The following is a 16,251-nucleotide window of genomic DNA, read 5'->3' on the forward strand; positions in this document are numbered from 1 at the left end:
TAATTTCATAGATATAATCCACGCCTATTATTTGTGAGCTTTATACTTACGCCTATTTTTCACAGTTTCTAGCCATGCGGATGTTACTTACCCTCGTGGATTGTATGTTTACGCCTGTTATTCGTTTCATTTTAAGTCCTAACAAAAAATAAGTTTTTTTTCAAGTTATATTTTCGCTTTTAAGAACTGTATTTTTATGATTATCTATTTTCTCTTTTCTATTTTGTTACCTAATTATTAATGATAAATTGTACTATCAGTTTATAATGCTATCGATAATTATATTAGTCACTTGTTTCCTATGTTTATGATTATTATTGTTATTTATTTAATTATCATTTGGAGATGTTATTTATTAGAAGAATTTTTTTTTAGTATTCAAATAGTAGAAGTGAATCTACTCTTTAGTAGATCTCATGGAACTCCTTGAGACAAGAAGGAATTTGTTGTTCCAATTACATTGTGAATTAATGTAAATATTTAAATATTTTATTTTTGTTATAGAGTCACTCCACGAATCAAAACTAGGATATTCTTTTTTGGTAGATTGTAGAGATTTCAAAAAGTTCAACTTATAGTAGAAACTATGCTAAAATTTCTACAACAAGTTTAAATATTTTGTTCCTATTAATATTTATTTAATATTAATAATGATTGTGTGACAAAATTATAATTAATTATGTTGGATGTGTTGAGGATTTAAACTTATGGAATGAGTTTTTTAATATTTTAGCTGATCACATTGGCAATTTGAAGCGTGACAAGTAGCTTATAAGATAACATTGGTTTTAAGTTCATAATTGATTTTGTCATGTATAAAAGTGTTTTGAATTTAAAAAAAAAATCATGATTTTTGGTTCATAGTTGATTTTAACATGTGATATGGGTATTTGATTTTTTTAAAAAATATATTTTTATGTTTATAATTGATTTTGACATGTAATAAAATATTTGAATATATTTTCACAAAATCATAATTTTACTCTCTCCTTTTTTTCTCTCTCAATTTTGCTTAAATCAATCTTATTGTTCGGCCTAAAAAGTGAATGGGCAGAACTTAGTGTAATTGGGCCACGATAAAGCTCGAGAATGCAAAGCCCACCATCGATGAAGATCCAATTTGACACCCCCTTTAAGTGAAACGATGCGTTCCAAAGACAAACACCTAAACCCACAATCTCCTAAATACTTGGAACATGACTTCTACTAGCACAGAGTACTCCCTACTCTAAAGATGTGGGAACAGTGATTCCCCTTACTTAGCAGGCACAATTTGAATTCAAAACTAGGGCAGTTGGCAGTTGCTTTCTTTGATATAAAAGCAGCCACGATGAAGTCATTGATGCCTCTCGATCTCTAAAATACCAAGACTACTAGACAGTTTAAATTTATTCTTAGTGTTACAAAATCTCACCTATCATGACTTTGTATCTTTGATGTTAGGCTTAGATTTAGGAGTAGAACTAGAGTAGCAGTAGTTTTAAGAAACCCAATTTTCTTCAACCATTTATATTCAAAATTATGATCGTTTGTTTAAAATTAAAAGGAGAAATTAATTTTATGATTCTTATAGTTATGACTTAGTTGTAATTCAATTTTTAAATTTTGACTCGTTATAACTCAATTCTTGAAATTTTGAATTGGTTATAAATCAATCCTTTAACTTTACTTCTTGCAATTTAATCCCTAAAGTTTTAACATATTAAATATTGATCCCTATATTTTAAAAAATAAAGTTATAAAGATTAAAAATATTTTAAAATTTATTACTACTATTTTTATATTATTAAACCCTTTTAATCTTTATATATTATAAATACTAAAAATTTATTATATTTTTAATCTTTATAATTTTATTTTTAAAATATAAGGATCAGTATGTAAGAAGTTGAAACTTCAGGGACTAAATTCTAAGAGACAAAGTTTATGAACTAATTTATAATTAAGTCAACTTTGGAGAGTGAGTTATAAAGAGTCAAAATTGAAGTATTGAATTACAATTAAATCAAAATTATCAAAACTAAATGATTAATTTTCTCAAATTAAAAAATAAGTTATTGTTAGATAGTTTACTGTATGAAAATAGATTTATTTTATAGAAATTTTATAAATCACAACATTATTTTTTGTTTGTTTATGATAATAAATAGTGATTATTAACTAGTTATTTTGGGCCTGTTTATTTTGACTTATTTAATGAAAAAATTACTTATTTTTTTTAAAAAATTATTTTTTAATTTTCATATTATTTATTTAAAATTTTAAGAATAATTATAAGGCTCGTTTGTTTTAACTTGTTTCATGAAAAAATTACTTTTTAAAAAAATATATATATTTTGTATGTTTTTAGTACGTTTGTTTAAACTTTAAAAAATAATCAAAATTTAAAAAAAATATATTTTTAAATTATTTTAAAAATTTATTTTAAATAGTTTTTAAAAATAATTTAATACAATAGATGAGAGAGAGTGCTTATAAAATTTTAAAATAATATAATAGTAAATTATTTTTGCTAAAAAAATTAAGGAAGATATCTTAAAATTAAAAATAATTAATTAGTAATCACTTTTATATTATTATAACTAAACATAAAATAATGTCGGCTTTTTATAAAATTTGTATAAAGTAAATTTCTTTGTTTATAAAATCCTTAAACTAATTAAAAATTAATTATTGTTTTGATTTTAAACAAATGGGCTCATGATTAAAAAATATATTTTTGATTATTTTAAAAAACTACTTTCAATAGCATTTGAAAATAATTTAATGCGATAAATGAGGGAGTGTGCTTTAAAGACGTAGGACATGAAAATATATCATAAAATTTTAAAATAATATAATAATAAATTATTTTTATAAAATAAAAATCAAAAAATATATTATAAAATTTAAAAATAACTCATTAATAATCACTTTTTTATTATTGTAATCAAACATAAAATAATGTTATCTTTTTATAAAATCTCTATAAAATAAATATCTTTTTATAAATCTTTAAACTATCTAAAAATTACTTATTTTTTAATTTTAAATAAATGAGCCATTTATGATATCTTTATATATCTCACCTTTTTAAAATAATCTTTCTTCTACGTTATATTATTTTCATAAGTTATTCAAAGTAATTTCTCAAAATAACAAAAAATTTTCTTTTTTAAGAATTTTAATTATTTTCAAAATTTTAAGCAAACATTATAAAACGTAATAAATAATTATTAAAAAAATATGTAATTTTTTATAAAATAAGTTAAAATAAATGAGCCTTTAATCATATTAATTAATTTTTCTTGCGATATCAAAACGGACCGGAAGTTGTTTCTTTTTTTTTTTTTATAATTTGTCTCGAATTGTAATAATTCTACATCATTGTTAAAAAAATAAAGTTATTGGGCCAAGTCGAGTGTGGTCCAAGAGATTAAGGCAACAATAACCCCCCCCCCAAAAAAACACAAACGAAAACACAAGTGTGTTTGAAGAAATACCAACTTCATACGCTTCTTATTACCCAAAAAAAAAAAAAACTTCATGCACTTCTTAGGTTTCCGGTTCGCTTCTCTTGGATGCTTCTCAGCTCTCTTCGTCTCGGGTAGGTGCTCAACTTTCTGGTCCTCGTTCGTACCTACGGTTTAAAAGACCAGCACTGCAGGTAGCTGTTGATCGTCAATCTTCACTCTGATGTCGTCCAAGTTTGGGTTAGCCGGTGGGATTCCTGAGCGACGGGTACGGCCCATTTGGGACGCCATTGATTCGCGCCAGTTCAAGAACGCTTTTAAGCATGTTACTACACTTCAATCTAAGCATCCTAATTCACCTTATGCGCTTGTAAGATGGAACTCACTTCCTAAGATTCTATCTTTCTCTATTTTGCTAACTTGTTTTTGGTGTTGTTCTGGGACTCTTGTGACTGCAAATATATATATATATATATATATGCAATTAGTGTTATCTATATAATGTGGGTTGGGTTATGTGACGTTAAGTTGCTCCTCTTTTAGTTAGGTAGCTGAACTGAGGGTTTTTGATTTCCCACCACGCACTAACCTTGCACTCTTCTTTTCGGGTACTATGGTGGACTTAGAGGATGTCGGCACCATGTTTATGAAAAAAATTTCTATTGCTTTTTTTTTTTTTTGATAAAAGACCAATTAATGAAAACGACAAGTTATATAATACATAAGTTTAACAAGGGTTAAGAGGAGGGGGAATTAAGAAAGAACTATCCTGACTAGTACTAAAGGTTACAGTCTTACAGAAGAGAACTGACGTGCTATTCTATGAACATCCTCTACTAGAGCCTGCTAAGAGTGATGTTTAGAATGAAGGCAATGGAAGAGTTTCTTCTTGAAACAAAGACCAATAGATATAATTTTTCTATTGCTTCTGGGAAATGCAAGGTGTGTCATTTTGAAAAACGAGGACCTTTTATTTTGTATTTTTGGATGGGTGTTTAGGAGATAAATTTTCTCGGTTCAAAATTGCCCTTTTTGCCATGGACATTTGGTGTTATAACTCATTAACCGAAATCATTGTCGTCATATGCTGTCATCTATCATGCAGGCACTCAAAGCTCTCGTTCTGGAAAGAATGGGTAAACCGGACGAAGCATTCTCTGTTTGCTTGAATGCCAAAGAGCTTTTGTATAAAAATGATTCTCTTTTGATGGATGATCTTACTCTTAGTACGCTTCAGATTGTATTTCAGCGATTAGATCACTGTCAGTATTTGTTTTCTTTTTGTTGCGATCTTCTTGTATATATATCATTGTTATGTGTCTAAAATTTCTCTATTTAATCAGTGGATTTGGCTACCAGCTGCTATGAACACGCCTGTGGTAAATTCCCAAATAATCTGGAGCTAATGATGGGACTGTTTAACTGCTATGTTCGTGAGTACTCATTTGTGAAGCAACAACAGGTTTGCATGATTTTTTTCCTTCTTCTTGTTAGGTCCTCTATTTTTTTTTTCAACAATTTGTGCTACATTTTTTTGTGGACAATACTTTTCCCTTACTTATTTTCTGATTGGCAGACAGCTATCAAGATGTATAAACTAGTTGGAGAAGAAAGGTTTCTGCTTTGGGCAGTTTGCAGCATCCAATTACAGGTTCTTCTCACTACCTTATACTGCCTTTCTTGGCCTCGTTATCTGCAAGTTAACTTGTGCGTCTTGAGCAAGGTTTGTTTCAGCAGGGAGTTCAGCTTGGGTGGATGTGGATGTCAAGGTTATATTTATAATATGGAATAGTAGTAGAAAACTATAAACTAAGAACATCATGATCTGCAAGTGATATTGATCACTTTAGTTTGTTTGGCAAGTGATATTAATTATACTCTAGCAAATAAAGGGTGATGGATTCTGGACTTGTGACATCTGGGCTTTTTCTGAATCAGATTTTCTCCAATTGTTCAGTAACATTGACATTAATAAATGATAGAGCACAATGGCGTCTTGCAATCCATGTAGCCGACCCCACCTAGTGGGATAAAGGCTTGTTGTTGTTGTTGTTGTTGTTTGTTCAGTAACATTGACATTCTTTCTGATTTTTTTTTTTTTAAGTTTGTTACATTCATGTGATTAAATATGTTCCATTTCTTTTTTTTTTTTTTGGGGGGCGCAACTGGACCGCTTAAAGGTATTCTGTGGCAATGGAGGAGAGAAACTGTTACTTTTAGCTGAAGGTTTACTCAAGAAACATGTTGCTTCACATGGCTTGCATGAGCCTGATGGTAATTTACTTTTTTCTGTCTTGTTTATTATGAACAGCCTTGAAGGTTCTGTTAACAAATTATATATGGATTAAATTTTCTGAATTTGTTGCAGCTCTTATTGTCTACCTTTCGATTTTGGAACAGCAAGCCAAGTTTGGGGATGCTTTAGAAATTCTCTCTGGAAATTTAGGATCACTGTTGATGATTGAAGTTGAAAAGCTACGAATACAGGTATTTTCAGGATCTCCCTGTTTTGTAGTCTCTGTTTACCTTTTATATTTTATATTTCCCTTTTTACTGTAAAGTTATCATCCATTTCAATGGGAAACTTGATATCTGTGAGTTGACTTGTGCTTGATGTGGTAGAGATTGAAATTAAAGGAATTTATGTAGATTCCAGGGTTGATGTGAATGTGATATCTCGTATGGTATTAAAAAGTAATAGGTGGAATTGCATGTTTGAAGCAAACTCTTTTCAAAGCAAGTTGAATTTTGTATTGAATTGTTCAGTGTTTGGAGTTTTGATCTATGATTTGATATCGAAACAACTTGGACTATATTTTTCATTCCTCTTGTTTGACTTTTCTCATTAACCTGTATCCTCTGACTTTAAGTTGACAGGGTAGACTTCTTGCTCGGGCAGGTGACTACACTGCTGCTGCTGCTATTTTTAAGAAAATTCTGGAGACTTGGTATGCATTTGGGCACTGACTTTATATTTAACTTTTGAAAATCTAGAATATGCAACTTTTGGCAGTTCTGTGGATGCAAGTGATCTTGCTAGTAGTGGCAATACAGTAGCAAGCGTAATGTGAAAAGCCTGCTTAAAATTGAGGATACAAATTTGTTGTTTTAGGCTTTTGTTGTTTGATCTCCTCCTTCATTTTTTAAATTCTATTATTCGTCCTGATTGTTGTGGTAATTTGTACATTTATATAGGTTTTATACTATTGGTTTTGGATTTTAATTGTTTAAGCTCCATTTTTGAATCTTGTGAACCAAAAAAATTAACGTAAGCAAAATATTGTGTACTTGTCATTGAGTCAGACGGATATTTATTTCATCATCTAGTGATGCTAGTGTCCATTTGTCCTTATTCATGTCTTGTTTCTTCTTCCATCACGTCAATTCTAGACTTCCAATATGTAATTTACTAAGATAGTTATCAAGTGAATTTTTGGATTACTATTTCTAGGGACCTGACCCTAGCCAATGCATGACACCTTTTCAATTTTTGATTATACTAATGCCCTTTTGCTTTCTTTTTGTTACTGTTATTGTCTACTCTTGGCAGCCCAGATGACTGGATGTCTTTCCTTCACTATCTAGGCTGTTTGCTGGAAGATGACAGCATATGGTGTGATGAGGCTGTTAAGGATCCAGTTCATCCGTCAAAATTTATTAGTTGCAAGCTCTCACACTTGACAGATGAACAGGTGAATGTTTATCCGTTAATTAATGGTCTTTGTCAGTGAGTTAAACATAAAGTAGAGTTTTACTAATTTTGTGGAATTTGACGCATGTACAATGCAAGTGCAGTTTGATAGTCAGGTATCCAATGCATTGGCTTTCATACAAAATTTACAAGCAGATACCATTAACAACTCTGTAAGGGGTCCATACTTAGCAAATATAGAAGTTGAAAGAAGGAAGCATTTGCATGGGAAGGGGAATGATGACAGCTTAATGGATGCCATTGTGCAATATTTTTGCAGGTATGTGATAACATCAAACCTATTATCCCTGAAAATTCTAATTTTCTTTTCTTTATGAATCTCTTGCATGTAGTAGAGTGTCTTCTAAGGAGCATGAAAGAAAAGTTTGTAATAGCTGATGCCATTCGGCTTGAAAGGGGATTCAAATCTGGATAAGGTTCACTAATATAGTTCTTGCAGGACTGCTGCCTGCAGATCCTTGTTCAATTTGCACAAAGTAATTTATGTCAGAATTTTCTTTGGCTATAACATTGACGCTTATTTAGTTCCATTAGTTCTTGATGGCTTAGTTTTGTTTATGTAATAAATATGATAAGTCTGCTCCTAGTTCTTGATGTTGTTTGTATAGATTTGAGCTTTGCAATTTCTAGGAGGCTTAGTGACCATATGTGTGCAACCCTTGTCTGGCTAGGTGCAAAGCAATTTTCTCAGAATTTGGTTCCCTCCTCTCTTATATAGTGCTTGCAAAAGTGCAGCATTAAAATTAAAGACTTGGTTTTATGGCCATAGGTTTGGTCACTTGCCCTGCTTTACTAGTGACGTTGAGATGTTTATCGAAGTATTCAATCCTGGTAAGAAGATGGAACTTTTGGAGAAGTTGAAGAAAAATTCTGATGCTTTAACAACCTTGCCAGCAAAGAATCTTGGGCAATCTATTTCCCTTTTCAAGATCCAACAATTATTGATGGGTGATATGTTCAAGTTCTCAGCAAATGGTAGGTCTCCTGTAGCTGTGCACGCGTATGCATTGTTTCATTATTAAATTCAATATTTTCCTAGAAAATAAGAAAGTATTTAAACCTTTAAGCTAGTTCAGAGTTTAGGCTGAGTTGAATATGAGCTTTCATTTTTGAGCATTGACTGGCCATTTATACAAGCTTATTTGAATTTGTTCTAGAGCTTGACGTGTGCTGTGTACAAATGGCTGAAGTATATTGCAAAAGCGTTGCTTTTTCTAAGGACTTGGACCCACAGGAAAGCATGCAGGGTGAAGAGCTGCTTCCATTAATATGTAATTTGTTGGTTCAGGTATCTGGTATTACAATTTCTGAATTTCTGTGGCATTGGCAAAATAAGGTTAAAGGGATTGCATGATTCCTGCTATAATTTCTCCATTCCCGTTGCACATGTCGTAGAATCTTCAGGCTTTTGGCATGTATTATATTCGATAATCTATACTTGTTTTGGAGGCTGGGGGAGGTACAGAAAAGGACATTAAGCTCAAAGAATATAAAACGAATGTGTAACATAGTGGTTGAAATAAATAGTTCATACATTGCATGACAGGTATTGTGCAGGATTTTCTGCATTTTCTGTGAATTATTTGCTTGAAAGAGAAAATGCAGAATACATGTTAATTTTGGGAGTACTAACAAGAAATTTATTGACTTGGTTGGCTGGGGTTAAGATCATTGATGCATAACCTTCCACTTAGGTATCAAAGTGTTTTTGGGTTTTTTAATTTATATAGTACATATATATATATATAAGGAGCAATTCTTAGAAGATACTTGCTAGTAAGTCTTGTAATTTCATTCTTTTACATGAAGACATGCTTTGGAAGGAAAAGATTAAGAATTATCTCCATAAAACAATGTTCTCCTCTCTCAGATTAAGCTTGATTTTAGAGTTTATCATACTGTTCAACACAGTTCTCGAGAGAAATGTGCTGATTAAAAGCTTCTTGTTTTCAAAATTCATTATCTGAATAACTATTTTAAGTTGGAAGGTTTGTTGACTCCCTAGAAAGTTTAGCAAATCGATACCTTGTAGATTTAACACAAAAGTGATTGTTTTGGGGAATCAACTACATTTCTCATGTAGCTGGTATTATAAGAAAACTAGAATATTTATTGTTTCCCTGAATTTTTGTGTTCCATTGATGATGCTTAGGCTACATGTATGTGACATTTCTTAATAATGTTTTGGTTGACAAATAAATTGTTGATAATGTTGTCTTTTACAAATAAATTATGAGTAATCTTCCACATAAATTGATGCTTTGGCCACTGTTAACATATTTGAATATTTTGGTGCAGTTATTCTGGCGGACTAAAAACATTGGTTATTTAGTAGAGGCAATTATGATTTTGGAGCTTGGCTTGGCGATACGAAGGTCAGCAATTCTCTTGCATTATATTTAGGAACCTAACCCAATTACATTTGGTCAAGGAAAAATGTTCTATCTTGCTATCATTCATCACATCTGGTCCATCGTTTTGTTTTTTAGGGAGTCATTCAGATCTTGCCGATCTATGCACTTTTGTGTGTCTAAAATTATAAACATGTGATTTTAAGCAATTATCTTTGATAATCTGTCCACTGCAAATGTGTATTTGGTCACAAGATTATAGTATAGAAAATGAGAAGCTTGTAAAGAACTACGCTTTATTCAAATTTAATATCTTGTTGAAAACTGTTAGGACTTGTTTCAAATTAGTATCTGGCACAGAATTTCTAATTAGATAATTCTGATTGAATCGGATTCTAGTATTATTCTTGTTCAAATACCAGATTTGATTTTTTCCTCTATGAAAGTTAGTTGTAGGAATTGGAGGCCCTTAGTTTGTGCTTGAACTTATGGATGTTGCAATCCCTTGTTTCAAGTGGGTTGTTGAATGCCACGGTCATGGTCTTGTTAATGTCTCAGAGAAGTACAGAGCATATAAATCTTATATTGTTTTTACTGGTTATCACCATTGTTGTGTTTGTGGCTTACTGTAACATAATGTAATTATATGGTTCTGAGTTGATGCCAAAAATTGTATCTATACTCAACATGGTGTATATCTTTATCAAGGATGGATCAGTATTTCTTAGTTTGGATGCTTTCAATTTGGCATTTATGGCACACTGCTCTATTTTTTCTTATGACCTATGAGTTGTGAAACTTCAGACCACCAGATCTTGACCTAAGTTTTGATATTGCCTTGCGGCTGCGGCTTTTCCTTTTCTGAAATAACTTGTCTTCTTTTATAGACATGTTGGGCAGTATAAGATCTTGCTGCTGCACCTGTATTCTTATTTTGGTGCTCTTTCAGTGGCATATGAATGGTGAGGCAGTTCAATTGCTTCAATTATACATTGTCTGCACTTCGCATCATCAATGCTTATTCTAGTTTTTGTTTTGTTCAGGTATAAATCATTGGATGTAAAGAATATTTTGATGGAAACCCTTTCACACCATATATATCCTCAGATGCTGGTATCTCCACTGTGGACAGAATTAGACAGTCTGCTGAAGGATTACCTCAAATTTATGGATGACTACTTAAGGGAATCTGCTGATCTAACTTTTCACGCATATCGCCACAGAAATTACTCAAAAGTATGATTAGTATTAAAATGTTTTCTTTTTCGAGTGCATTGCTTATGGCACTATTGCATTTTGAATTTGTTGGTATTCATATATTTTGAATTTGGAGTCAACTTGCTTTAAAGATTTGTTCATACTTTCTGTTTTTCTCGCATTCTTTTTTATGAAAGATTATATCAAGAGGGAAGGAAGCTTGCATTCCTGGCCCCTCTGAAAGAAAATTTATTATAAAAGATGATAAGAAAAATTCTTAATCTGCAGCATCCTAATCCCTATGCACACCTAAAAGAGGAACTCCTTTAAAAGATTGTGTTGTTCTAAACAAGGCTTATTTACCAACCACTTTCATGTTTGAGGTGCTTTCTGCCTTTTGGTTCTGCCACTGCCTAAGGAAAAAATTAATTTGCATTGGTTAAAAAAATTATATGCTTAACTTAAATCATCGGTAACTTGGAGGATTTTGAGACTTAATAATATTGTAAACGATAAAAAAGTTCTCTACAAGATTGTTGTAGGTTTAAAGTCTTGTCACTCTTGTGCATTTTTTTTGACAACTCAAAGTTGGGAGTGGTTCTTTCTGAAAAAATATTAGCATATATTTAGAGATTGTTCTATATTTGTTTTCATTTTTGATTATATGTCAGAGAATGTTCATCTGAGTTTTTTCATAAATTGATTCAATTTTGCCCCTTTCTCATAATCTACATTAACAATTTGATTATTTAGTCATTTGATATATATATATATATATTTGTGTGTGTAATTTAACAAGTTGCAGTATTTATAATTCATGAATAACGTTGTTCCTCAGACTTTGTGTGGGTCCTGCATCTAATTATTTATCTATGTGATTCTATTCACTCTAATTTAAAGTCCAAGTCATCATATTGTTGAATTTGACTTCAAATTGTGGACGGATTATGAAGGAAATGATAAAATTGGATCCCTAGAAAATAAAAGAGATGTTTCTGTAACTAAAGGGATCAAAATAGAACTTCTATGAAACTTGTGGAACCAAACAAATTGAACGTGCATGATTCCCTGTTCTAGTGAATTCTTAAATTATGATGTGACTATGTGACTGAGCCATAAATGTGCATTCTATTTCAGGTAATTGAGTTTGTGCAGTTTAAAGAACAGTTGCAACGCTCTAGTCAGTATCTAGTGGCTAGGGTTGAAGCACCTATTCTGCAGTTAAAGCAGAATTCAGATAATATTGAAGAAAAGGAGGTAAGTACAGTCTTTCAACTTTGCTGTTGGTGACTACCTCTAATACATGTGATAATAGATATAAGAGATAATTATTTTCTTAGGGTGTTCTTGAAAGCTTAAAATGTGGAATTCACTTCGTTGATCTCTCTAATGAGATCGGATCGAAGTCTCTGACCTTCCTGGAAGACTTGCAATCACGACCTTGGTGGACACCAACCTCAGAGAAAAATTTTCTTCTAGGTTAGTCAGTTTCTCAATTATAGTTTGATTTTAGAAGCAAATGCTTCTATTATGCTTGCAAATGTTTTGCATCAACATGTTGAATGTTGACATTCTACAAATCCTTTGAGCAAGTGTGTCAAATCCAAAATGAAGATCACATTGGCTTTGCTCTTCAAAGTCAGAAAATTGTATGTATTGCTGCCATGCGTGCAGCTAAAGAAACACTCAACCTTATTCAACCTTAGTTTTAGTTTGAACTGTTACATGATGGGGTATGAGCGACTTTTCCATCTCTAATATGGCCCCTCATTCTAAAGTTATTTGGCTTGAAGATGGAGGTCGATTGATGGTGGATATAGCATAAGCTTATTGCTATATTAGCATTCAATGAAAATTTAATTTTTGTCACCGGAATGGAACAGATATGATTTAAACATCAAAACCCTTGGGTTTAAATGTTTGTATGCCTCTTGTGAAAAGCGACTGCAAAATAAACTAAAAAATTAAAAATGAGGAACACACAACATTTTTATAGTGTGCAACAATTCTCTGCATTGTTAAGAGGAGACAGTCATCTTGAATATCCAACATGGACACAGTGATAGTGTATTTGGGCTATGAGATTCACAACCATATCATCCTCATTCCTATATTTCTACACATCCTTGTGACAGATGGGGGTTTATCAGCACTTAAAGTCCTCTACCTGTTTTGCCAATAGAGTCTGTCTCTTCAAACTATGAGTTCTGGATCATGAGATTGAGACTTGCTATGCAAGAAACTAATATCAACCTTGAGACTTGGTTTTATTTCATATCAAAGTACTGTTCATTTTAAGAGCTTAAGCTGTCGCATGGAGATGAATGATATGGTTCTTTGTAGCTTGTAGTTTGTTTGTTTGTTCTTTTGAATTGCAACCTTAATCAATGAGTTTCTTTTAGAAAGCATCTTATTATTTGGACAACATACATGTAGCTTTAGATGCTCTGAAACTCTTAATGCTAATGGATTAGTTGTCTAAAGATGGTATGGCTATTCAAATATGAGTAAATTATGTACCTGGCTTCAGTCCCTGCCCCACCTCTTATCCCAATCCCTTTCCCAGGCTTTGAGCTGCTTTTGTTTTCCAAAAATATGTGAATGTATCTGATATAATTGGATTTGACTTAATTGTGCAGTATAGTTTTTGTGAAGGAATCTTTGACTAATTGTCAATCCTAATTTTGTGATGCAGATTATGTATGGTATTATGTTTCAATGTAATTTTTGCTTGTTGATCATTTTGGTGAACTTAGTTGACTGTTGCCACCTGTTTCAGGACCATTTGAAGGGATCTCTTTTTGTCCTAGAAGAATCTTGGTAGGTGATTTCAGTCTTTGACAAGTTTGTGGCCGATTACAATCAATGGTGTTTGTTCCAATATAATGATTAATTATATGTTTTCTTTTATGTTCCCCTCCATTCCCTGCACGGTTTGGCAACAAAATTAGACGAATGAAAGGGAGACAAGTTGCAAGAGAAACATTGAGAAGAGATCCCTCGTCCCTCGAATGATCTATCTCTCTATTCAAAGTGCATCAGCATCTATGAAGGAGAAGGTTGAGGTCAATGGTTCTGTTCCACCTAAAATGTCCTCAGAATTGAAATTGTTGCTTGAGCGCTATGCTCAATTATTGGGCTTTTCTCTGCCCGAAGCAGTAGATTTGGTCATGGATTTTCCAAGCAGTGAAAGGCGTTCTGAGGTATGATTATTCAACCTTTTATGCTCTTGTTAAAATATTATATAGGAGATGATACTGTGTAGCTTCAAACATACTTACACCAGATATCAATGGTAGTATGTAGCTCCTAACTAGCATGACAAATTTTCTATCTCCTAGACCCTTTGGAAGTGAACAAAACAAAAAAGAAAGAAAGAAAGAAAGACTTCTGTTGGGTTAAACAAAAGGAGGACATTCTAATATATTTGTACTGTTCTCTTATGTTCTAACTTAGCGGGCCAGCCTGCCAAGTAACTTGAAAGTTGTAGTTCCCATATATTTTAGTATTACAAAATTCTATTTATGGTTGCAACTGGAGAATTGATCCTTATTTTTGAAAACCTCTTAACAGGTTTTTGGCTCCAACTTGATAGACTGGTTAAATTTCACGGTATTCTTAAACGCGTGGAGCCTGAGTTCCCATGAATTGGTGCAGCCAGATGAACATGGAAGTAGGCCCCATGCTTGGAGTATCTTAGATTCACTACTGGAGAAGTACATTTTAGAGAAGGTGAGGAGCATGGAGTCTGAAATCTGTTCTTCTTGGAGTGATGTCCAGCTTCTTATACAGATAGTTACAGAACCTTTAGCCTGGCATGGACTTGTAATCCAGTCTTGTCTGAGATCCTGTCTTCCTTCAGGTAAAAAGAAAAAGAAGAGTGGATCAGTAGATCATTCCAGCTCTAGTTTAGTTCATACAATCACCAATTCAGTGCAGCATTTATCTAGTGTAATGGAGGAGATTATGAAATGGATAAGAGAATGGAAAAACACTCCTGAGGATAAGAATGTGGAGGACATTATTTCCTCTTTTAGAAACAATGAGAAGCAAAATGATGGACCTGGACAAATCTTTCACATTTTCGACTCATTTTTTTCCTCCAAAGATGCCACAGAACTTGGTGATCGAATCTCCCAGTCACTTGAGTCCTGGAGTCCTGCTCATGTTGCAAGGAAAATGGTGACTGGGAAGCATAAAGTGCTGATGGAATTTTCTAAGATCTGTGAGTCAAAACTTAAGTCATTAAAATCAATGAAACAGCAGATTGCCCAACTCTGAGGAGACATAATTATTTACTGGTGTTGAGGTTCCTTGCTTTCAGCTTTGATAAATGGCTCTTCAATTACTGGAAAACACACATCGATGCTAGTCTCTGATAGTTAGGAAAGCTGAGCTTCAGGTCTTTTTTTATTTTTTTGGCTATCTCACAATTTTTTGGGGGTTATCTCAGTTTCGTCTAGAAGATAGTGCCTGAAAGTTCTGAGAAACAGTTTCATTCTTGTCTTTCATTTAACAGCTTCTGTTTTGGTTTCATTTTCCTGTAAAATTTTCCGTTGGACAACAGTGTAAACTAGACACTTCCTCCCTGTTTTCTTATTTTGTACCTGTTGAAGTTAATGGTTTTCTTGTACAATTTCATTCTTGTTTTTTTTTTCCCAAAGAATTTTGGCAATGTATTATCGGTTTGATTGAATTAAATGAAACTTCGGCGATGAATTATTGGTTTGATTGGATTAAATGGAGCTTCGGTTTTTTGAAACTTGCCTATATAATGCTTCCATGATCAGTGCATTAGAATTTAATACCATGGCTTACATGGTTGCGCACATATGTGCAGAATATGTATATATATATATATATATATTTGGGCCGGAAGGGATCTTATATTTAAGATGAATGTTTTAACTAAAGTTTTACATTTTTATCTAAAAAATAATAAGAGTTCTACATTTAGAATCAGCAGTCCATTAGTTGGCTTAGTAACTGGAAAAAAAAATGAAAAAAAAATAAAAAACATATAATCCATTGCTTGTATTTTCATTCTTTTTCACAAAAATGGAAAATAAATATAAGGTTGTTTCAAAATATTCAATACCTCCTCAAAATCTAGCACTTTGACATAAATAAGATGATAGAATTCTTAAGTAATATTTAGATTTGTCATTAAAAAAGTATTTTTTAAAAAAAAATGAATTGTAGTGATGATTTATCAGAACCCATATATCCATCACTATAATGTAAAATGCATATAATCAATATAACAACACCCCACCATAAAATTATTTTATTAAATGAATTTTTAATGATAGAATTAATGAATGGTGGGGTTTGGGAAAATGGAAGGAAATGGAGTGATAAGAAATGGAGACATCCCCTGCCTGAGTATGAGGTCCAAATAATTGGATAAAAGTTTTAAGAGTTGAATTAAATATTTCAAGGCACTACAGTCCTAGAGTGATAATATCTTTTCCTGCAAAAATACTAAAATGTCCTTTTAGTGACTTAGATTAAAGAGAAAAAGAGAAATGAGAACAAA

General features: G+C 32.1%; 1 protein-coding gene across 3 annotated transcripts; it reads left to right on the top strand.

Annotated features, from left to right (window-relative positions):
* Nucleotides 1-3,531: 3,531 nt before the first annotated feature.
* Nucleotides 3,532-15,453, top strand: LOC129302628 (N-terminal acetyltransferase B complex auxiliary subunit NAA25). 3 transcript variants are annotated; one of them, XM_054941541.1, is made up of 19 exons: nt 3,532-3,822; nt 4,558-4,714; nt 4,796-4,914; nt 5,029-5,103; nt 5,633-5,726; nt 5,821-5,939; nt 6,330-6,400; nt 7,003-7,144; nt 7,248-7,423; nt 7,934-8,139; nt 8,322-8,452; nt 9,463-9,539; nt 10,403-10,477; nt 10,559-10,751; nt 11,850-11,969; nt 12,053-12,191; nt 13,492-13,532; nt 13,664-13,915; nt 14,286-15,453. In XM_054941541.1, the coding sequence occupies exons 1-19, from the start codon at nt 3,676-3,678 to the stop codon at nt 14,991-14,993; spliced, it is 3,042 nt and encodes a 1,013-aa protein (XP_054797516.1). In that variant the 5' UTR covers nt 3,532-3,675; the 3' UTR covers nt 14,994-15,453. The 3 variants fall into 3 exon arrangements, with proteins under 3 accessions (XP_054797516.1, XP_054797517.1, XP_054797518.1); XM_054941542.1 differs by lacking the exons at nt 3,532-3,822; nt 4,558-4,714 and having other exon boundaries at nt 4,846-4,914; nt 5,033-5,103; XM_054941543.1 differs by lacking the exons at nt 3,532-3,822; nt 4,558-4,714; nt 4,796-4,914; nt 5,029-5,103 and having other exon boundaries at nt 5,691-5,726; nt 5,853-5,939.
* The last annotated feature ends 798 nt before the right edge of the window (nt 15,454-16,251 follow it).

The sequence above is a fragment of the Prosopis cineraria genome, unplaced genomic scaffold (genome assembly GCF_029017545.1).
Source record: "Prosopis cineraria cultivar Desert tree isolate PC_DT_omini unplaced genomic scaffold, ASM2901754v1 PC2, whole genome shotgun sequence".
Taxonomy (NCBI): Eukaryota; Viridiplantae; Streptophyta; class Magnoliopsida; order Fabales; family Fabaceae; genus Prosopis; species Prosopis cineraria.